Below are 22,516 nucleotides of genomic sequence, written 5' to 3'. Positions count from 1 at the left end.
GTGTGCCTTGGCAGTCATAGCTTTGATATTTTTGAGAATTTACTACATTTTCATAACTGCTTTCAAAGACACACCTTGTATTGAGTTTTTTTTAGCAGGCCACATAAATTCACGTGTTTGGGACGTGGAAGTAGATTGAGAGGTTATTTCAGGACAGGGGGTATTAAGTTTGAGTCCCACTGCAGTCAGCATGTCGTTGTGTCCCTGGGCAAGACACTTCACCCCAAATTGCTCCTGTGGGGATTGTCCACAGTACTGAATGTATCAAATGAAGTTTTATTTATATAGCACATTTTTAAGCGATTTTTGGTCGAGCCAAAGTGCTGTACATATAATAAAAAATAACCTAGAGTAAAGACACTTTACAGCAAATACATCAGCACAGTTTGTGCAGAATATCAGTATGAGAAAACGACACCATCTGTCCTTAGACTCTCACATTGTACAATGAAAAACTTCCAGAGAAAAAACCCACAGTTTAAAGGGGAACATGGGAGAAACCTCAGGGAGAGCAACAGAGGAGGGATCCCTCTCCCAGGACGGAAAGACGTGCAATAGATGCCGTGTGTAAATCTAAGAGATAATGCATTTTACAGCGTAGGTAGACCAAATGTTAGGAAATGCATGTGTCTGTAATAAGAAGATTAATCCACGAAGATGTCAAAAAAATGTAATTTGCTTTGGATAAAAGCGTCTAACAAATGACATGTAATGTAATATACTACACGTCATATGGCAATAATATAATTTGTATTCTTTCTTGGCTTTCTATACTCTATTTATCTGACATTGATTTAGCCAACAGCATATATAGTAGTTACAACTAGCTTCTCATAGTCTGGTTTGCCCTCATTGATGACAAAAACACTTATCTTAAAGAGAACGGTATGACAGTTGAGATTTGGCGTAGTTGGCAAACCCGCTGGGAGTTTGTCTGAACATTTCCAACAGAGATTTCCTGCTGCTTTTACAGTAGTTCCATCTCATGGTTGCAGAAACTCAAAGAGGCACTTAAAAAGCAGTGAAGGAGGGGGGAGGGGGGATTCCCTCCTGTGAGCTGCCATGTCAAATAAACAAGTTGTTTAAATGGAACTGAGGAGAGCGGCTGAGCTTTAAATGGTATAGCCATGATGGGAGGTCTTCCCAAGGTGCTCGTTGGAATCAAGGAGATGAGTGATGACAGAAAGTTTATACACATGTCGTTTTTACTGAGCGCATCTCCAGCGCTGCCTTCACCGTGCCATTACGAAGACAAATGGACTACGGCGTCTCCTCAAGCGCAGAGATAAACGTCACAGGGAAGATGAAGGCACCTCATCACACACACACACACACACACACACACACACACACACACACACACACACACACACGTACGTTGGTTTCATATTTACTGCTTCCTGAATGCTTAAGGCAATTTTAGTAAGTCAACTATAAAGTGTGTTTCATCCATGGGTACCAAGTTAATACTGAACATCATGGCAATTCCCAAACTAAAGGCAGAAAAGTACTTGGATAAAAGCAGACTTAGGAGAGGGAGACGGAAGAGAGGCTCGCTGCAGGGTTGAGACTTTTCAAAGCGTCTTAGCAGAAGAACAGACAACAATCTGTCAGCAGCTCGTGTATTAAGTCCATATCAGAATCAAGTGTTTTTCTCAGGTGCTAACCACAAAAAGATATAGATACAAATATAGCCTTAAGAGTTGACGTTAAAATGAAACAAACGAATGCTTGCTTTTATCCAAAACGATCAAAGGAAAGTCAGCTTTGCACTTACAGAAGGGTAATTGGAGGGATGGTTAAAGAGAACATGAGTAATAGTTTGTTTAACAAGTGACAGCAGGCACATAGATGTACAAGGACAATACAAATATGATTAACAACCATGGACGATTTAAAATAAGCAGGAATACATATATCTAGAGAAATATTAAATGTATACAGCAAATCCTCAGCAATACGACATGTAGAAACTGCCTTAACCTTGGCAAAGGCTGAGCAGAGGGCCTCGGACTGATGAGTAAAGCAATAAAGGTTACACGGTGGATATATTTAGAGCTTAGCATGTCATTCGGGGTCCTAAGTTGAAAGCCTTTTAAATCCTTTTTATGTATCGTTACATGATGCAACTGCCTATTAGAAAGCTGATGGTTTGACCTTGCACTTGTTAATGGAGTTACCTAATGCTGCACTGTAATAGAGAACTTATTTCCTAGATTCATCATGCTGTCAACTATGTCCTAACACTAAAGGGCTTAGGTTGGTTAGGGAAGGCACACGCAGGTGTTTAGTTGTCAAATGTATCTTTACTTTTTGGTTATAATAGCAAACAAACAATACTTGAGCCAGACATGTACTATGAAGTATAACCTGAGACCCACTCACTGTCCAACTCAGTCTTTTTGAGGTGATATTTGCTGGGGAAGCAGAGCTGTGTGTTACACCATCTGTTTTCCCAGAGCAGTCCTCTGCTTTTTGCTGCAGTGTGTTTGTGTGTCAACACAGCAGGTTGAGTGCAGAAACCTGAAACAATGCACAAATAAAATCTCTACCCTCTGGCAGAAAACAACACTGGATCTTAGACTCGGGGCAAATCCCGCTGCACTTGTATTGGGATCTGTGTGGCGCTGTGCCAAAGCATGGGTGGTGCAGTTTGGGGGGTCTCTTAAGCACCAGCATTATTCAAAGCTGGTGTGTTTGCTGTTGCCAAGAACTTTTTATATAAAGAAAAAACAAAGGAGGTACAGTGCAGTATGAGGAGCTGCTGGATCTAATTTGAACATTATCCCCCAGATAATGGATGTAGCCGTGTTGTGTCCCGAATCTGCTAGTAGCTGTTATCCAAGCTTTCTGGGATTACGTAGGTTAGCAGAGAATTAACGTGTCACCACAACAAGCTTGCATTTATTCAGACGTCACGAAAAAGTCATTTGTTTTGGTCATTTTAAGTTGAAATATTTTTTCGGGGGGGTTCCAAACACGAAGAGTATTATTTGTGACTTTGCAATCCTGCAGTGATAGTCTCTAAAAGATGCTGCATGGACAACAATGCACGCCTATTAGTTATCGCCTCTTCTGAGAATCATTTCTTCAAATTCACAGTTTTCCCTCTTTAAACATTTATTTCCACACCTTTGTAATCCAAAAGTTCTACATCAGTGAGGTTGCCTGCTAAGAAGCTCAGTGACAAAGGCCAGATGTGTCATTTGATCTTCCTCTCTTTACACTCGTCAACTTCCTGACATTTGTCTCTTTTGTGTAAATACAATGGTACAACCTGTGTGTGTTTCCACTTGAAAGGTTGGCCGTCAACTGAAGGTCATCAAACGTGTGCACGTGTTGCATGGGCCTGTGTGTTTTTAAGTGGCGGTGTTAAGTTCCAGTCATAGCTACACTTGTGTACGTGCAGTTCAAGCCCTAGACTATTGCTGTTACATCACTGTACTGTCTGACCAGCTGTTGCACATGACTGACTGACTGACTGACTGACTGACTGACTGACTGACTGACTGACTGACTGTGTGTGTGTGTGTGTGTTTAAACGCAGCTCTCTTGATAATAAACATTTACTAATATCACTTTTCTCCAAACCTGCAACAAGTAACAGAAATGTCCTGCTGTTAAAAACATTTTGGACACGAAGCAGCAGTATGTCAATTCTACCTACCAAAAACAAATAAACGTATCAACAGTGTTACCATCTTGTATCACATTGGCATTGCATATTTCCTTATGAGGCCCAATTCAATATGTGATGTTGAAGTGGTTGAGCACTTACAAATGCATCCCTTCACGAACAGTAGAGTATTTGCAGTACACTGTTTGGATACAGGCTGAGTCTGATCCACAGTAAGCATTGTATACTGTCATAAACTGACTTGAGAGTGCACAGCACACATGGAGTATCAACACAACGACATCCTAGTCGTCAATAATTCACCGCAGCCTTGAGAGCAGCTTTTCAATCCGCCGCTCCGCCGAGCAGCTCTTATCGCAGCGCTCTCCGATCTTCTGTGCCACGCTGCTTGTTATCTCCCTCCACCGTGGAAGATCGCAGGGATAAGAGGCAAACGACGTCTTGAAGCTGCATTTTTATGGAAACCAGCACTTTGGGATGAATATGTATGCTGGGATAAAAAGTGGTTCCTAGTGATGAAGGACGATTTAGAGTTTAACCTCCAGAAGACAAAGTGCCTGCCTTATCTAGAAACAAACCATCTCAAATGATAGGCCGGATTCAAATCTTAAAAGTCCTTAAAAAATAATATGCAGGAGAAAGTGTTTACCATTTACTTAAGAGTAATGACATTACTGTCTGAATACAGTTGTTTAGACCTCAGCTTTGTTTTCACCTCACGTCTCACATTGTCTTTTTTGACGGGTAGCTTGAAGCTCAACTTCATTATTTCCAACACAAAAAGCCAGTCATGCCATGTCCTTTTTCTGTCCTATTGCTGTCATGGGGGAAACACTCAAAAGGGCAACAAGTAGAGCCAGTGTTAATTTTGGCAGCTGTTTTTGATTTAGTCTTAGTCTTAGTCTTTAGACGAAAATGGTTATTAGTTTTAGACACATTTTAGTCATTCCTATCCTTCGTAGTTTTAGTCGACGAAAACTCAAAACGTTTTAGTCAACTTTTAGTCAAAATGTTTTCTCTCTTTAAACCAATTCAGTTAGGCAAATGCAGGTAGGCCTATCTAAAATTGGAATCAATGTGACGGTATCAAGTGTTGAAATTCGTAAAGCAACATTTCACTCTCTTAACACTTTACNGTATTGACTTTTTGTTATTTTTTAAAGGGAAAAACTAACAAATTGTTAACCAAATTAATTGCTTTATTTAAATGTGAAATAAATGAAATATATATATAATTATGTTAAAATATTGTACTGTACTTGAGTACAATGTTGAAGTACTTTACTGGAGTATTTAAATGTGTTGCTACTGTGCTTCTACTCCACAACATGTATTTAATACCTTTAGTTACTTTACAGATGTGGATGCATGATGTGAAATCTAATCAAGTGTTAAATCAGACTTTAATTCCACCTGGAGTAAATTCACAAGCTACCCTGCAGTATACAAAGTCATTCACACTTCAAGGACCCCAGCATGTGTCCCACTCCCTTCTGAACGCTCCGTCCCCGGCAGATCTCTGTGTGCCGCTGCAGCGTGTCTGTTAGGCCCCGCCCCCCGCACACAGAGAAACAGGGAGATTGCTCTTCTGGAGTGAAGAGAGCGGAAATAATGATATTGCAAGTTAGAAACGTAAGATGCATTTTGACGGACAATTGGGGGAAAATACCCTGCATTTTGATTGTCCGTTAGTCCACCATTAACACCTTAGTCCCGTATCGTCAACGAAAACTAAATATACATTTCGTCAAAGTTTTCGTTATCAAGAATCTATTTTTAGCTCGTCATCGTCCTTAGTCATGTAAAAAAGGTTGTTGACGAACATTTTTCGTCATAGTTTTCGTTAACGAAATTAACACCGAGCCACCGCAGCTGTGGGACTTTATGACTCCCATATGATATACAGTACAACTACAGAAGTGTCACTCATTCTGTCCCTTTGTTTATATATTATTAAAAAGTGAACAGGAGATCTTTGATACAGCTACAGGCAGTTCACTTGGTCTAGGTTATAATCCGTTAGTTAGAATTGAGTTATAAATTAAGTTGGTACTTTAAAATTGGCTTATAAAGTGGCTTCCTAGCAGCATTCTGACATCCTACACTAAACAATGTGGATGTGACCTTGAGGTTTCTAAAGCCAGGTGTTTATTGGAGATACAAAATCATGCCATTCAATGTTGACGTTGTGTTTCTCTCCCTTGCAGACATGCGGACGTGTCGTGTGAACGAGTTTAGCTGCGGAGCGGGCTCCACTCAGTGTATCCCCACCTTCTGGAAGTGTGACGGAGAGAAGGACTGCGACAATGGAGAGGACGAAGTCAACTGTGGTGAGTGGACATGCATCCTCATAATGGGAGGAATATTTGACTAAATGTCTAAAAGGTGTCGTTCTAAAGGCTGAGGCGGTGACGGTACACCTCAAGGTAGAACACTACTAAATACCTGAAAGTTGAGATCTGAGAAATGACAAACATGTGTGTCTGTAGATCAGGAAGTGAGTAGTAAATATGAAATGTCTTTTTTAGCTGTAACGAGATCAGAACCGGTTTTTCCTGTCGACGTGTTGGATGCACAGCCAACGTTCTGTAGACGCTAGACTCTTAACATCTTCTCAAAGTGGTCCAACCTCATAATGGTGAGCATTAAATGCCCATTTAGGTAAACACAGCGGCAATGACAAACGTTGTTTAAGAGTTATGTCACCTACAGTCTGTTATGCCCTGTGATTCAAAAGGACAAGCGTTGGAGCTCGATTAACATCCTGCTGTGACTAGTTTATTCCTCCATATCCTGTCATGCTTTTTGTTTTAATGGAAGAGCCCTTTTGGATAAAATACTTATTGTGACCTACAATGTGGTCATAGGCTTGTTTCTGACCTCGAGTTAGCAATCATTGCCTGAAGCTTCTTTTAAACAATTGACTTGCCTATTATGGGATACAGGGAGTCTCAATACTGCTGCCCTCTAATTTATTTGTTCCTAGAAAGAGGATTTGATGTTGCTTCTCATTTCAAATGTAGAAACAGAATTGTTGCTGTGAGCGTAATTCCCTGTAGCACCTGATAAACTGAAAGTTCAATCGCATCATTGAGGACTCTTAAACTCCTATTATGGCATCAGCTGTGGTGCCTGTCCGTCTGCCTCAAATTGAGTAGTGCAGACTCCTAAAGCCTGGAAATGAGTTGGAATGTTACCACTTCAGGTTCCCCTAAATGTATAGGGTTTTCTTTTACCCCTTTGTGAATAGATGTCTGAAATAAGATTCATGGTTCGTTCCAGGACTTTTTGCAATGCTCACTTCTGCTTCAGTCTACAAGTATACGTCATCACCGCACTACTCTATTGACAGACAACTTTACGCACAAACACAGAAGCTTGTTGAGGAGTGTAATGATGTAATGTTTCACAAGTGATGCAACACTACTTGAGTGCAACGGCTTGTACTAGCACTGAAACATTACATGGACGTGTGTATCAATTACTCCTCATCCTCCAGCTGTTTGTCCTAAACGCTGCATCACAAACATACCACCAGCCTTTCACACAGAATGTCGCTCTGCCTGGACAAACTATAAACAAAAATAATTGGATCTGACAGAAAACACAAAAGCAGCCTGTAGCATGTTAGTCAATTGTATCCATCCATTTATCTTCTGCCGCTTATCTGAGGCCCTAGCAGCAGCAGCAGCAGCAGCAGCAGCAGCAGCAGCAGCAGCTAAGCGAGGCGAAATCTACTTCAAAATAAAGTGACGATGAGTAATGATGATGATTAGCACCATTAATGATTAGTATTGGATTTCTACTGCTGACGATGCAAGATGTTAATCACAACAAATATGAAGCATCCTCTATACCAGGGGTACTCAAACTTTTTTATTAAAGGTCCACTTGTGAATTGTATACAAGGTCTCTGGTCCGGATCAAAACAGGGACTTTACTGGCATTGATTACATTACATTACATTTAGCTGACGCTTTTATCCAAAGCGACTTACAATAAGTGCATTCGACCAGGAAGAGACAACCTTGAAGAAAACAGAATCATATAAGTACATCAGGTTTCATAGAGCCAAACCTTTCAAGTGCTACTCAGCTGGCTTTAGATAAGCCAGCCCTTTATTAGTATATAAGTGCTTTGTTAGTAATTCTATCGCTCGAAGTGGAGTCTAAAGAGATGAGTTTTCAGTCTGAAGAAGAAGTGTAAGCTTTCTGCTGTCCTGATTTCAATGGGGAGCTCATTCCACCATTTTGGAGCCAGGATAGCAAACCCACGAGTTTTTGCTGATGGGAACTTGGGTCCCGTGTGCCTTGGCAGTGCAGCGAGCTGTTTGGCTGATGCAGAGCGGAGTGCACGTGCTGGGGTGTACGGTTTTGATGATTTCAATTTAACGAAACTGAAATAATGAAGCAGTTTCTTACGGTGCGTTATGCATGGGGCCCCCTTGAGGGGGTTTCCCGACGTGTCGTTGCAGTAAATTAAAGGGTGTTTCATGTTGTCGTTGCTGTGGACCTTCTTAATCTACCTTCTTTGGGGGCCCCCTTCTGGTCCAAGCACTTGCCTGCCTTGCCTGTCGGCACTAGGCAGGCAGGCAGTCTGTATACACGAACACATTCAATACATACATACAGTATGATGGCTTGAACTAGTGGGAGAAATGGAACTGTTTGTCTGTAGCCAATGCCTTGAACCTCGACAAAAAAGGCATTAGAAAGTCAAGGTAAACTTGCGGTTAACTTGCGGTCTGCAATTACGTGTCACGCTCGAGCACAAGTAAATATATATGCACGTTCATTCTCACAAAGCGTCAGACACAAGAAAATATACATTAATTTGCATCAGAATCAGAAAGTTAATTTTTTTATTTTGTATAATTTTTATAATGGGACACAGGGTTCGGTCCGGATTGATTTGCAGTTGGGTCCGGAGTTTGAGAAGCCCTGCTCTATACTATAGCATGCCAATTTTTAGTGAGTACAAGGAGCGGTATGAGGACTGATGCCAGCGCTGTGCTAAGAATGTGTGCATCTAGTGTGTACCGTCCCCTCTGGCTGAAGATGCTAATCACTGAAAGCTGCTTAGAAGGAGACGACGTTTGTTAATTGTCTTCCCTTTTTCACATTCAAATCTCTGTAGAGGATGTTTTGTGTAGTGGGATGCAAGGTTTCAGTGACTTTAACCTCACATGCTTCCTTAAGCTGCCACACATTGCATCCTTCTGCCATGTTCTACTCCTAATGTTAGAAGGAGGAGGTTTTATTAGGGAAAGTAGTGCAAACATGCTAGTTTGAATATGTCTGGTATGACTTAAAGATGTTATTTCCCTAAAGTGTGTGTGTGGTTCACTTTGTGGCTGTTGGGAAGAAGTGGGCGGTGATTGTGTGGGGAGCGAGAGATGGCTTTCAAACACTCTGCTCTCTGCCAACGTGTTGCATTTGCTACTACTTGAAAATACTGAAATTCAAACGTTGGGTTAGGAAAAGACTGATGACTGCTATGCTGATTCATGCCGTATGAAATGACTTCTGGGACTTGACCTTGTTGTAAATAAATGTATTTTCTTTTGAGCGACTGAGCTGTTAAGCCTCACACATGCTCACTATTGTTTCTTCTGCCCTCCAGGTAACATCACCTGCGCTCCAAACGAGTTCACGTGCTCCAGCAGTCGCTGCATCTCCCGTAACTTTGTGTGTAACGGCGAGGACGACTGTGGCGACGGCTCGGACGAGGTGGAGTGCGCGCCGTCCTCCTGCGGCCCCAGCGAGTTCCAGTGTGGAAACTCCTCGTGCATCCCGGCCAGCTGGGTGTGTGACGACGACGTGGACTGCCAGGTAAGAGGAACACAAATAAAATGCCACACATTTAAGAAAGTTCAGGGGGAAAAGAACACAAGTTGTGGACAAGGTGCATGGATAGAGGACAGCAGTTTGAGTCTCTTGTGTCCTCAGTTTGCCAAACTAATTTAAGTGTGACGCATTGCATCGGTATTTTTATGTGCATTTGGTAAAGCCCCTTGACTATTGTCCTCCCCTCGGAAAACCACTTAAATGTAATTATTCTATTTTCTGCATCTTTTTATAGCTGGGATTTTTCTGACACCTTTTTTTATCACAAAATACTTAATACAGTCACACCCTCTTATTTTCTCAGCAGATGTTGCCTCACTATAATGAACTGTCCGTCGTGAGATCCCTGGGGACATGTTACACACACACACCGGTTCTACAAGTTTAACACACACACACACACACACACACACACACACACACACACAGTGACTTTGACACTCCCAGCACAGCAGAGCCAGTTTTACAGAGTCTGCAGTTTGCCCATTTGCTGCTAATTGGCTGTGCGGTTATCACTGTGGCGGCCTGAGCAGGAAAATGGAAACAGTGTTGCATATATTCTCACCCACAAATATTTTAAATACTTTCTTCAATTAGAAGGTCATTGTTATTCACTCTGCTGCTCTCTCACACCCAGCCCTCTCTGTGTCACAGTTAATAGTAAGAGTGCCAGACACACAAAAGCACACAATCTCGGTCTCGCACTCCATTCATCTGCTCCCACGGGAGTCAGTGACTTTCTGAGCTGATGTAAGTGAGAGCAAGTCTTCCCGCTGCTCCTCTCGATCCCATCCTGTCTGATTGCCCGGGTTTGATTCCTATTAGTGCTAATCGTCTGTGGGATCAGAGTCCTTAAAGCTCTATCACTGCGGCCCTGCTCATCACCTGTCAATCAATGTTTCACACAATTGTCAACTAGTCAGCACTTCATTGTCGTAGGTTAATTGTTTGTCTGGGGAATGAAAGACTCGTCTCATCCCTGCAAGGAAGCAGCAGCAGCAGCAGTGGTGTTGTTACTGCAGTCTCAATGAATCCTGCTGGTTTCGGCCAATCAGATCAAGGCTCATTTCTTAACAGCCTCTCAAAGACTCTGCTATTAAATCGATCATTGGTGTTAGGTGAAGAGAAAAAAACAAGATATTTCTACTGCAATTAATTTCCTTGATTACTTTTTTGGGGCAATATTGATGAAAATGCATCTGTCGTGAATTCCCTAGTGGACTATTGTGTCTTTGCTTGGATTGACCGATAATGACGTTGGTCTTTACTTGGTGTCTGATATCTGAAAATAACTTAAGTCGGGAGCCAGCCTGCTACATTTAAACAAAAAGGGAAATGTGTGTTAAAAAGCTGTAGGAGGAATCCTCGCCTTATTCTTACTGGAGTCTCTTTTCCCCAGATAAAATAAGAGAAAGGCTGAGTTAAATATAGCTTAGTCATAACATTCAAGATTATGTAAATGTTCAGGTTGACAGATTAATGAATTGTTTGATGTTTTTTTAAATATGATTATTTCCCTTTTACCAAGGCTCAGTGCAGTGACTCCAAAAGCTAACTGTCTGGCAGAGTAAAACATCATACGTGCAGAATTCAGATTGTTTTGGATAATCAAAGTAAACGCATACAAAAATATATAAGTGAAATTAATTCAGCCTTGATCTTGACTTGTATGTTTGTATTCTGTCCCAAAATGTCTGTTCAGTCAGAGGGCCTTACCAGATTAAAACGTCAAACGCTACAAAATTGCTCTTAGTTTTTCCAAATGCTTTTAAAAATTCATAAGTGAAATGGCAGGCTCCCTGCTGGGAAACTGCCAGCCAGCAAGTGTTGATGACAGCGAGTGAAAAGCAAGTGGGAACACTTTTACAAAATGGATGTGGGCTAAAACACAGGCCAAAAGCAGTAAACTCAAACCAAGAAAATGTCCGTCCTTTGCAGGATCAATCCGATGAGTCTCCCTCTCGCTGCGGCCGCCACCCGACGCCGCCCGCCAAGTGTTCGTCCAGCGAGATGCAGTGCCGCTCAGGGGAGTGCATCCACAAGAAGTGGAGGTGTGATGGAGACCCCGACTGCAAAGACGGCAGCGACGAAGCCAACTGTCGTATGTACACACCAGCTGTCATCAACACATAAATAAACAAGTTAACATCATAAAACATTTGTTTCCACAGCACGTGGGTAACACTTAAACTGTCAGTTTTTATCCGTCAGATTTAGTTACTGACCTGCTTTTTCCAGCCCAGCTTTAAGATTGCCAAGGCAAATAAAAGAGTTTGGGATGTGTCACTGAAATCAAAGATATGAATCTTTATCAATTACTAGGAAGTTGACCCTATTGTACAGTGTGATGAAACATCTGTTTTTCAGATGGACTTGAGGGTTTAAGTTGTAAAACCTAGTACCCTGTGTGTTTTATCTCTGACTCAAAGTAAAAAAAAACATACAAATTATATTTAAAATGACTGAAGAAAAGCACAAATCCTCCCATTTTAGAAGCTGGAGCCAGGGAATGTTGCCTTTTTTTTTTTACCGTAATTTTCGGACTATAAGGCGCACCTGAATATAAGCCGCAGCAGCTAAATTGAATGATGTGTACATATATAAGCCGCACTGGACTATAAGCCGCAGGTGTTTTAATGTTTAATTACCATATGTAAGGGTTCGTGCACAGAGGGGATTGTCGGGAAAGAGATGGCTGTTTGAGGAAGCTCCCATTTATTAACATTTCAACAAACAAGTTGCATATTTGCATAACGTATTCAAGTGTTAGCATTTAGTGCAATAGTAGCTACAGAACATGTACTGTGCTGTGTAAACTGTACTGTATCACATAGCGTTTCAGACACACAAACTTTTCAACTTTCAAACTTAAACGGTGCGCTCCCAGCGCACGTACCGGCAGTGATCTACAGCAGTGGTTTTCAACCAGTGGTACGGGGACAAACTGTCTCGCTCTCGTAATGTCTGTCTGTCTTGCTCTCGTTCTGTCTCTCGTACCACTCTCGGTTCCACTTTTACTTTTGCGCGCTACCTGTCTCACTCTTTTCCGGCCTCCAGCTTTTCCTGCTGGAGCCCGCCGCTTAAAGGTGGGGGGCGCGGACCGGCCATAGAGCCCATAGAGTTAAAGGTGGTGGACTGTAACCTGTAAAATCCATAGATTAGCCGCACCGTTGTATATAGTCCGAAAATTACGGTAATCATATTTATCTTAAATTGCTATCCCAGTATTTTAAAAAAAATGGTAGTTTAGAATCAGAATACCTTTAGTCCCACTGAGGGGAAATGTACGTGGTTACAGCAGTAAAAGAGCCAAAGATGGCTTAATGTTACGTAGAAGCATGCATAAAAAAGTATTGTGTGTGTGCTTGGCAGCTGTACGGACGTGTGGATCGGATCAGTTCAAATGTGACGATGGAAAGTGTGTCCTGGGCAGCAGGCAGTGCAACGGCCTCCGAGACTGCGCTGACGGTTCAGACGAGGTCAACTGCAAAAACAGTAAGTGCTCTGTGTGTGTGCAGCTTTACAAATAACCGTTATAAATGTCAGGGGATGTAGAACGGTGCTTTCGGCTCAAGTCATGTTGGTAGAGAACGTTTGAGGAAAGGGTCGGTTTACCTTCACAATGTAGAAGAATTTCCTTTTTCTTGTATCTAGACAATTTTTGATTTTTCAAAATTCCTCCTTTGACTTTCATGTGGGTCAGAAGAAGAGAGTGGGTACTGGTGTAGCTGCTGTCCACATGTATTTTCAAAGTGGTTTCCATCCACTTCACGTTGCGCTCAGCGTGTGTGTTCACTGTGTGTGAGATGTGTTTTGAAAGCTTTTTTACTAACAATGCTGTGTTGTAGTGTGTGCTGATGAAGGGAAATGAATCCTTCTGGTTATCAAGTTTACATGAGTTTTTGTTCTGTCTCCAGTAGCATACAGCTTGGCCTTGTAAACACATTAGTTATGGAAGATTCTCACTGGATGCTGAAGGTGTTTGTCACCTTGTGAAAATGCAGCTATTTGAAGTTCCTATAGCTGTGGGGAGAAAAGGGCTTTAGGTGTTTAAAACCTTTTCCATAACCGAACTAGCAACTGGGGATGCTAAACAAACCTGTTGAGGCTTTACTTTGTTACAGAATCCTGTTTTCTCACGCATTTGAGCTGGTCTATTGTCTGCAGTCTGGCTTTCTCATGTTCAAATGGAGTTTAAAAGCTTGAGGAGCCTTAAGGAGAATGTAAACGCTTAAAGAATTGTTGGACATATTGGGAAATGTGGCTATTTGCAAGAAAGGAAATTGTGTTGCGTATAGGACTGTTGATACCACACGTCTTGGTATCAAGTACTTCGATTGATCCACTGGGTGATTAGCTTAGCTTAGCATACAGACTTGATGCAGGGCGAAACTGCTAGCCTTGATCGGTTTAAAACCAAAAGGTAGAGTCCTGATATGAAATGATGCATTTGCAGCTTTCTGTGTAATTGGAAGTTTGTGTGTAAGTATTAAAGTACGCTTGTAAAGTTATTCGTATCCCTCCACAGTGACTCAGTGTAACGGACCAGAGAAGTTCAAGTGTCGCAGCGGGGACTGTATCGAGATGAGCAAAGTGTGCAACAAAGCCCGAGACTGTCCCGACTGGAGCGACGAACCCATCAAAGAATGCAGTGAGTAAAAAAAATACTTGTATTGTACTGGAGCCTGTGTTAATATGAAATGTCTTTTAGGCTAAGCTGTGATCGACCCACAGTGTGTCTGTCTAGCGGAATCTGCAAATTTCCCTTGTTAAAAAGTCTCTGTGTGCTTCCCCTCCTGGCAGCTCTAAATGTCAGCAACGTGTTGCTGAACTACAAATACTCAAGTTTGATTTCCCAGAATAAAAACAAACCAAAGCGCAGCAAGAAGATTTAACATTTAGATTTGTCTCGACAGGCCACTCGGTCACTGTTTACAAGACAAATTGCTTTTCAGTGAGTACATCTGATGACTTCCCCTCTGGGCAGGGAAGTGTCCATACTTTGAAAGATGCGAGTTGAATTTGGGCAAAAAGGCTAAAACTAGAGGACATTTCTCACTGTCCAAATGGATTCATCTGATATGTGTGTTTTCTGCCTTCAATGTGTAATCTGCACTTCAGCGCGAGAGAACGAAAAGTGCTTTTAAATAATTCTCTTTCATGGATCAAAAAACTCGGCCGATCGGAATACTAAACGTCCGAGTTTTTCTAAAGCTCAGGAAAAAAAGATTGTCATATCGTGTAAATGATAAATTGAATGAAACCAAATAAAAGCTCCCTCTTGCTTCCAGTCTAAACTCTGAATACCTTAATAGAGAAATCTTGACTAACTATTTAGCTACAGTTTGTCTTTATTTCATGATAACTGTCCCTGTATAGTTACAACAAAGCCCGTTTCCTTCATGTGCTTCAGACTTCAACGAGTGTCTCCTGAACAACGGCGGCTGCTCTCACATCTGCAAAGACATGGTGATCGGCTTCGAGTGCGACTGCACGCCTGGACTTCAGCTCATCGACCACAAGACCTGCGGAGGTAGGTCACCTGAACACTGGAGCTTTTTGACGAAATATTTTCACTGTCAAACCAAATATATTTTGTACTAGGGATCTCAACGATTAACTGGTTGTGACAGAGAATACCTTTTAAGCAGTTTAGTTTGTCTTTTCCAAAAGAAAAGTTATTTTAATTAACAAAATAAGGATAATGCTTGTATGTAAGCGATAGTCCGCAACACTTACAGTAAGTTGTGAGGAAGCATACTGTCGGATGGAAATGAGTTTGAGTTGTATAGTGTGAGAAGATTGAATGTTTGATTTATTGAGGCACGTTTACTTTCTTTAATGACGCTCTGTATTTGGCAGCTTTTATTTTTTGTTTCCCACAGGTTATTAATTTACTTGAACGTTTTCATGTGAAGTGTAGGCTACCGTAGCAACAGATTCAACAGCCTTAACCTCAGAAAAGTAGACCAGACAGGATTTTCAGCTTTAATCATCACGTTGCTCACAATAAATCCCAAATGACAAAGCTCTTGGCAGGTTAATGTCCTGGATGGTTTGTTTAGACTGAGGTGTGTTGCTATGTTTGTCTTTCTTAGAAACAACAAATCCAACAGGCTTGGTCACACATACTTAAAGCTGCAGGTATTTCACTTAAGGCTGGTACATGTTCATACTTTGACCTTCTGTCCTTCAAAGGCTTTAGTGTGCTGTGATTGTCTGTTGTAGTTTATTATTAAATCTCCTTGATTATATTCAGGAGTCTCAGTTCCAACACTTTTGTTATTGAGCCAGACTTGGCACGAGCACTGCTCTGGATAGTGGGAGGTGTTTAATCCCTTCTGGAGTGAAAACACTGGTTGCATAATTCTCTTAATTTACTCCCAGGTACAAGATAACTACTCAATCATCTGCATATTTACATTTCATTCTGACGAGGGCAATTGCTAAAACATCCAGTGATAATAGTTATTATGCTCTGTATTTCCCAAGCTCACATTAGTTTCCAACCTCATGCAATAGATATCATGGGACTGTTTCAGAAGGTAATTGTTTTCAGAGCTGTGTGCAAACGACTGATTATCCAAATTAAATCATTCAGCAGACGTGATTTAACAACTAGTTTCTTCCTCAACCCACTTCTCTTCGTTCTCTGTACAGACATCAACGAGTGTATGAACCCCGGCATCTGCAGTCAGATCTGCATCAACCTGAAGGGCGGCTACAAGTGTGAGTGCCACAACGGCTACCAGATGGATCCCACTACCGGAGTCTGCAAGGCTGTTGGTGAGTGCTAAGAAAACTAGGGAAGTGGATTACAAATATGTATAAATATATTGTTTGAGATGTTTTTTTATTCATTCAGAAGCAATGAATGTGAGAAATATTTGATCCATTAATCAATTAACATCTATAAGGGGTTCCTACAAAAACAATTATGAGATGGGCTGTTGTGTTTGACTGCTTTAGTTTGAAATAAAATACACACAATTGAGCGCAGCTTTCCTGTCATGCACAAGTTGTGGAAAATGACCCAAGATGTCCTGTAAAATGCTGGGTTATAAAATAATGGGTAATTTATGGTGATTTATGGTCTGTCACTGCACTGTCATAGAGATCAGAAGCTCCCGAAGTTTATTTCAGTCTGCAAGGTTAAGCTGGGTCAGAGTACAAGTTTAAATTATGTCGGGGGAATCTGTCAGCTTTAAAAACAGACTCTTCTTGAAATAAACATCCAGAATTTACGAGGCTGGTCAAATTCATATTTGAATGGAGGGGCCACTGCTCTTGGTTACCCCACTGTTACCATTGTGAGCATATAGACTGTCCTTATTCACAACTCTTTAATCACATATCAACAAATAGTTTATAGGTTTTAAAGAATGTATGACAAGTATTTCTTAAAGGAGACCTGCATAAGTTAAGTTGTGGTTTTATTTTAATTTTAATTTTGAGTTATGGTGGAAAATGTAACCATGCCGTAATGTGGTAGAAATATAATAAGTTGTTAAATACCATGAGAGAGGCTGTAGAGTTTTCCTGCTGCTGGATACAGTCATCTCTAGTGTGATCACATGCTGCTGTATTGTTGATTGTGTCGTTCTTTGACAAAGACCATCACTGTTTGTTTCCGCATGATGTTTTGTTTTCCAAATCGATTGCATAATGTTTATATAGGCTGTTATATGATTCCTCTTCTATCACACCATAATTATCTCTTCAAAAATGGTACCTAGTTGGACGTTTAACTGAGAAATGGTAGTTTCTGGCTACACGCTACCAACAAATTGGGCGTGTATGGCTCTGTTCAGGCTGATTTTTTGTGACAGAGAAGCCCACACACCTTAATAACATATTTTAAACATTTGAGAGATTCATTCATTATGTCATGTGATGGTCTCCAACATCAGCAAGTATAACAGAGCAACCGATGTCCACTTTGAAGACCTAAATTGTCAAATTAAGCTTCACCTCCCTGTCCTCAGGTAAGGAGCCCTGCCTGATCTTCACTAACCGCAGAGACATCCGCCGCCTCGGCCTGGAGAGGAAGGAGTACACTCAGATCGTGGAGCAGCAGAGGAACACCGTGGCTCTGGATGCTGACTTTGGCCAGCAGCTGATCTTCTGGGCTGACCTAGGCCACAGGGCCATTTATAGGTAGATTATACACACACACACACACACACACACACACACACACACACACACACACACACACACACACACACACACACACACACACACACACACAGGCACACACGCACACGCACACGCACACGCACACGCACACACACAGACAGACAGACAGACACAATAAATACTTGGGTCTTTAAATACCCAAATTCAAATGTGCTTAAACACATAATTGAGTAGTGTAGTGGAGTAGAAACCCCTATATTGGAAATACTCAGTACTATTTTGAAGTACTTGTACTATGGATAGTATCTGAGTAAATGTACTTCACCACTGCACACACACCCATGAATCATCCACCATGTGTGTCCACATCATCCCTGCATATTTTCCTTCACTGTTTTGCATCAAACGAAAATGAAAATCCACTGTTCAAAAGCTGCTCTGAAGCTTTAACACAAACTCTTGTGCCGAAGCACGACTGCAAGTGAAATGCCTTTGTGTTGTTTTATCCAACACTCGGAGTAATTGCAGTGTGAATATTTGCAGTGATTACAATTCCACTTGCAGAACACTTTCTTGTCCCCTGAACTGACACTTCACAATCAATGTTAAAATGTCCTCTCTCATTTTGTCCAGTTCTTCCTGTCTTCGACTGCCATGTATTATTCGTGTTTTTAAAACCTTACGAATGACTTTTCCTTTGAAGATGAAGCCTTTCCTAGTTTGAATTTGCATGCTAAGGTAGCAGCTTCCCTCCCAAGTACTTATTAAAAGGAATAAACAATACGGCCTTGTCAGGTAATCCAATTCCCTCCTCGTTGATTTGATATTGATAATTATATTATCTAACAACACCTGAGCAGATCGTACAATCACAGGCTCTCCTTTTGTTCCTCTGTCTCTTCCTGTACTTCCATCTTTTACACTGTGGAACAAAGCTATTGATTTGTCCCTGTTAATGAAATGTATTGATTTAGATCTCTCTCCTTATCATCTTTTCTCCTTGACCAACATGACCATCCCCACTTCTCCCTTTTATCACTCCTTTCTTTCCTTGTCATTATTCAATCCCTTCTTTCTTGCTCTGCCGTCGATATACTCCCATTTATCATCCATTCTTGTTATTTCTCCCTCTACTTTTTCTCCCCTCTCCTGGTTGTTCTTGTGCTTCATCTTCCTCTCAGATCTGATCAAAGGCAGGCTGTACTGGGTCGACTCGAAGCTGCACATGCTCTGTAGCGTGGATCTGAACGGAGACAACAGGAAGAAAGTGCTCCAGTCTTCAGAGTACCTGGCTCATCCCTTCGCGCTCACTGTTTTTGAGGTACCTGCTGTTCTAATGTCTGCAACACACTCTTCATCCACTCTGACAATAACAGGGACACACTAAGCTGAATATATTACTGATTGGAACAAGTTGGACGGCATCTCTTTCAGTCTCGGTCAGTTTGGGTTGACAGTCTGGAAATGATACAAATATTATACACGTGTGGTGTCTGATATAATGTGTCCTTTTAACGACTCAAATCAGCAAAGTCATTTTAGCAATGACATCAAATCGGAGGTACAGGGTCCCAAGATTGAATAAAGTTAGATTGAATCACTCTTTGGTGCACCGGACGATCGTTCAATTCAATGCAGAGCTAAATCCCAGGTCAAATGTACGCTAGAGGGTCTTGAACATCCTGTCTTCAGTGATTTTAAAGTTGTTAAATTGGGATATATATTTTTTAAATCCTCTGGAGCAGAGAGAGGAGCTGTGGATTATTGTTATTGATTAACGTATCAGTGTTTCTTTGGGTCAAAAACACTAAACTCACAACTTAAAATGAGAAGCTGTTAGTTTATTTTAAAAGGAGCACATGTTCAATGTGAAAGTGACAGTAGATATAAGTTACTTGCAGTTTCGTCGTGTATATTAGATATATAATTAACTGCAACGAAAGTAACAAACACAATGCAATATCCTTTTCAATTTCAAAGAACACAAATTGGGTTACATTAACAAATAACTATAAAACAACAATACTGTAGAATAACAAAATGAATGCCATGAATAAACCGAAATACACGTGTTGAAGCAGTTCGCTGCTGATTACTACGCACCCCCCCGCGCGGGCCGAATATTCGCTGCTGATTACTACCGAATATCCGGAGCCCGAAAAACTGGTGTTCGGGACAGCCCTGTAGAGAAGACTCACGTAATTAGTCTTAATGTCGTTCATTGTTGTCTGTCATTGTCCAATATGTGCTCCTTTTGTGCCGGTCAAGCCTAACCATGCATGTTTATGGAAAAAGTGTTTAAGTGTGCATTTCAATGATCTTAATGTGATAGCTATGGGAGATGAGTTATTCTTCGCATCCTTTCACCGTTTGATTATAGAATTAAGGAAGTTGTGATTCAGAGTAAAGGCTCAAATTCCGAATAGCTTGGACTTTGCCTTTTTTTAGTGAGCACACATAAAGCATGTTCATCTGAAATCAGCACTGTGAAAAGCAGCTCATGTTTTCTATCTGAAACTTAGTGTCCTAACGGTAGATACAATGATATCTGTTATATGCATCAGGACTGCCTTCCCTATGAAACCTTTGTGAATCATGGACATGTGGCGCTCCGTCTGTCTCTCTCACCTACACCCACTCGTACAAAGCTAACTCGCTTCACACACATTTACATTTATTCACATGCAGGCACATTTGCTCATCTCTGAACGCTCTGTAGTGCACCATTCTAACTGAACCATACACTAACACCATAGCTAAATTACTGTGTAAACAAAACCACATTAACTTTGTCCTTTTTCAGCTAAAATAAATGTGATCCAACGTATAATCAGTCCATGAGGGGCTTTATATTCAGTGCTCATCACATCCTCTATTGGGAAATGTGTTCTGCTGCACAGGAAGTTCAGTTTTTTTCGGTAACATGTGAAGAACAGGATTAACATATCACCTTGAGCAGCGAAATCCTTCAAGGCTGACAAGACCAGAGTGCAGTGCATTTAAATCAGCAGAACATCAAATTGATTGACAGGTGGTTCTTATGTGAACGCCACACAGATGGCATTAGGACACAGATGGTTGAATATGTAATGACAAATCTATCCTTCCCCATTTTGCGCAGTATTTAAGCTCAAACTCACCAACACTCATTTGTGGGCGGAATAATCTAGTACCAGAACATCATCAAATATCACATATACACTTTTTCTGTGTCTGTAAAGAATGAATTATTTGTATTGTATCTAAATAATATAGATATTAATACTATAGTTTACTAAACATGTTATCCTGTTTCTGATTAGCTGGCAGTTGTCTTTGAAAACATTGTAGGTTTTAGCTATTAATATGAAAATAAGCTTTATTTTCCTGTCCTCTCTCCAGGATCGAGTGTTCTGGACGGACGGTGAGAATGAAGCCATCTACTGCGCAAACAAGTTCACTGGCGCTGACGTGGTGACGCTCGCCAGCAACCTGAACGACCCGCAGGACATCATCGTGTACCACGAGCTGATCCAGCTGTCGGGTAAGAATCTGCTGAGAGAGAAAAGAGAGCTGCAGGAATGACTCTTTAAACCTCAGCACTTATCTGGAAATCAATGTTTTATTTTTGGATAGAAACCTGGAATAAGATCTATGGTTTACACAAGAGGTTTTCACATTGTATGCTATGAAACAAGAAAAACAGTAAAAACTTAAAGGGGACCTATCATGCTATATTTGAATAATATAGTGTAGGACCATACCTATATAAGGCATATTTATACTTTTAATTTTTCAAAATACCAAACAGATCATGCATTTTAGCCATTCCTCATTTCTCTCAATTTAACACTGTCTTTACATGGGCTGATTCTGTGAGAACAGCACCATCTACAGGCCTGGCATATGTACTACAGCGTCTCCAGTGCTTTCCAACGGCAATGTCCGTGTCTCCTCTTGATTGGTGGAGTTGGCCCAATAGCCGTAGCGCCACTTCTGTGACGTCATAGAAGTGTTCAAATCTGGATCAGTCTGTATCAGATCCGTTGCACCCCCTTTTTAAGAGATTTGGGTATGGAGGAAAAGAGAGAGGGTTGTGTTTTCTGACACTTGGTGAGTTCCCTGGAACACCGGGGACACATGTTCATGTAGAAAAGATGTACAAAAGTGCATTTTGCATGATAGGTCACCTTTAACTTGGGAATACCTAAAGCTGCTATGTAGTTGTGAACAAATATATTTGACAAACATGGCTGAAAAGGTTGCTAAAGATGTCATCATGTGGCTTGATGATCTTGTGCTTGATGATTGCCGTCTTATTCTCCTAATTGGACTCTAACTGTAGACTGAGACACAGTACACAAAGTACTGGAACATCTCCCTGTGGCTTGATCTTGTTCTTAATGATTGCCGTCTTATTTGCAGATCTTGTTTCTCCATGGCCATCATGGTAACAAGTGTTGCCTTTTACTTCAGGTACTAACTGGTGTGTGGAGAAAGGTGAGAACGGGGGCTGCAGCTACATGTGTCTTCCCGCACCGCAGATCAACAAACACTCTGCCAAATACACGTGTGTGTGCCCCGACGGACAGGAGCTGGCCGCTGACGGTCTACGCTGCAGGCCCGGTGAGTCGTGGTGCTAACACTTCATTTACTTATTCATGCAGGTCATGTTTACGCCCAAACACAAGCACAGATTTGAATCACGCAAGCTGCAATTTCAATAAATGGATTCTCTCATTATTTTTAATATAATCAAATGTGCTTTTTCAATCAATCATAAAGTAATTGTTACAAAGGAGGGACATCTGAATTAGCATGTGAGGCCACCGCAGGACTCCCAAATGTATCTGCAATTTGCGAGCAACAATTATTTTTGAAACTGTATAATGCCATTGACCTTGCAAATTGCCTT

At 41.2% G+C, this 22,516-nt stretch overlaps 1 protein-coding gene across 1 annotated transcript in view; it reads left to right on the top strand.

The window, feature by feature from the left end:
• vldlr (very low density lipoprotein receptor) overlaps positions 1-22,259 on the top strand; it is a 33,162-nt gene extending 10,903 nt beyond the window's left edge. Inside the window, exons 4-15 of the mRNA XM_010792659.1 lie at positions 5,845-5,967; positions 9,260-9,468; positions 11,422-11,584; positions 12,856-12,978; positions 14,012-14,134; positions 14,897-15,016; positions 16,144-16,269; positions 17,469-17,640; positions 18,256-18,278; positions 18,597-18,943; positions 21,004-21,145; positions 22,078-22,259. Coding sequence (XP_010790961.1) covers positions 5,845-5,967; positions 9,260-9,468; positions 11,422-11,584; positions 12,856-12,978; positions 14,012-14,134; positions 14,897-15,016; positions 16,144-16,269; positions 17,469-17,640; positions 18,256-18,278; positions 18,597-18,943; positions 21,004-21,145; positions 22,078-22,244 — 1,838 coding nt within the window. The 3' untranslated portion in view covers positions 22,245-22,259. The remainder of the gene's footprint in view (positions 1-5,844; positions 5,968-9,259; positions 9,469-11,421; positions 11,585-12,855; positions 12,979-14,011; positions 14,135-14,896; positions 15,017-16,143; positions 16,270-17,468; positions 17,641-18,255; positions 18,279-18,596; positions 18,944-21,003; positions 21,146-22,077) is intronic.
• The last annotated feature ends 257 nt before the right edge of the window (positions 22,260-22,516 follow it).

Source organism: Notothenia coriiceps, unplaced genomic scaffold (genome assembly GCF_000735185.1).
Source record: "Notothenia coriiceps isolate Sejong01 unplaced genomic scaffold, NC01 NC01_scaffold00036514, whole genome shotgun sequence".
NCBI lineage: Eukaryota > Metazoa > Chordata > Actinopteri > Perciformes > Nototheniidae > Notothenia > Notothenia coriiceps.
Note: the sequence above shows the minus strand (reverse complement) of the source record. Positions and strands in the feature narration are given on the sequence as shown.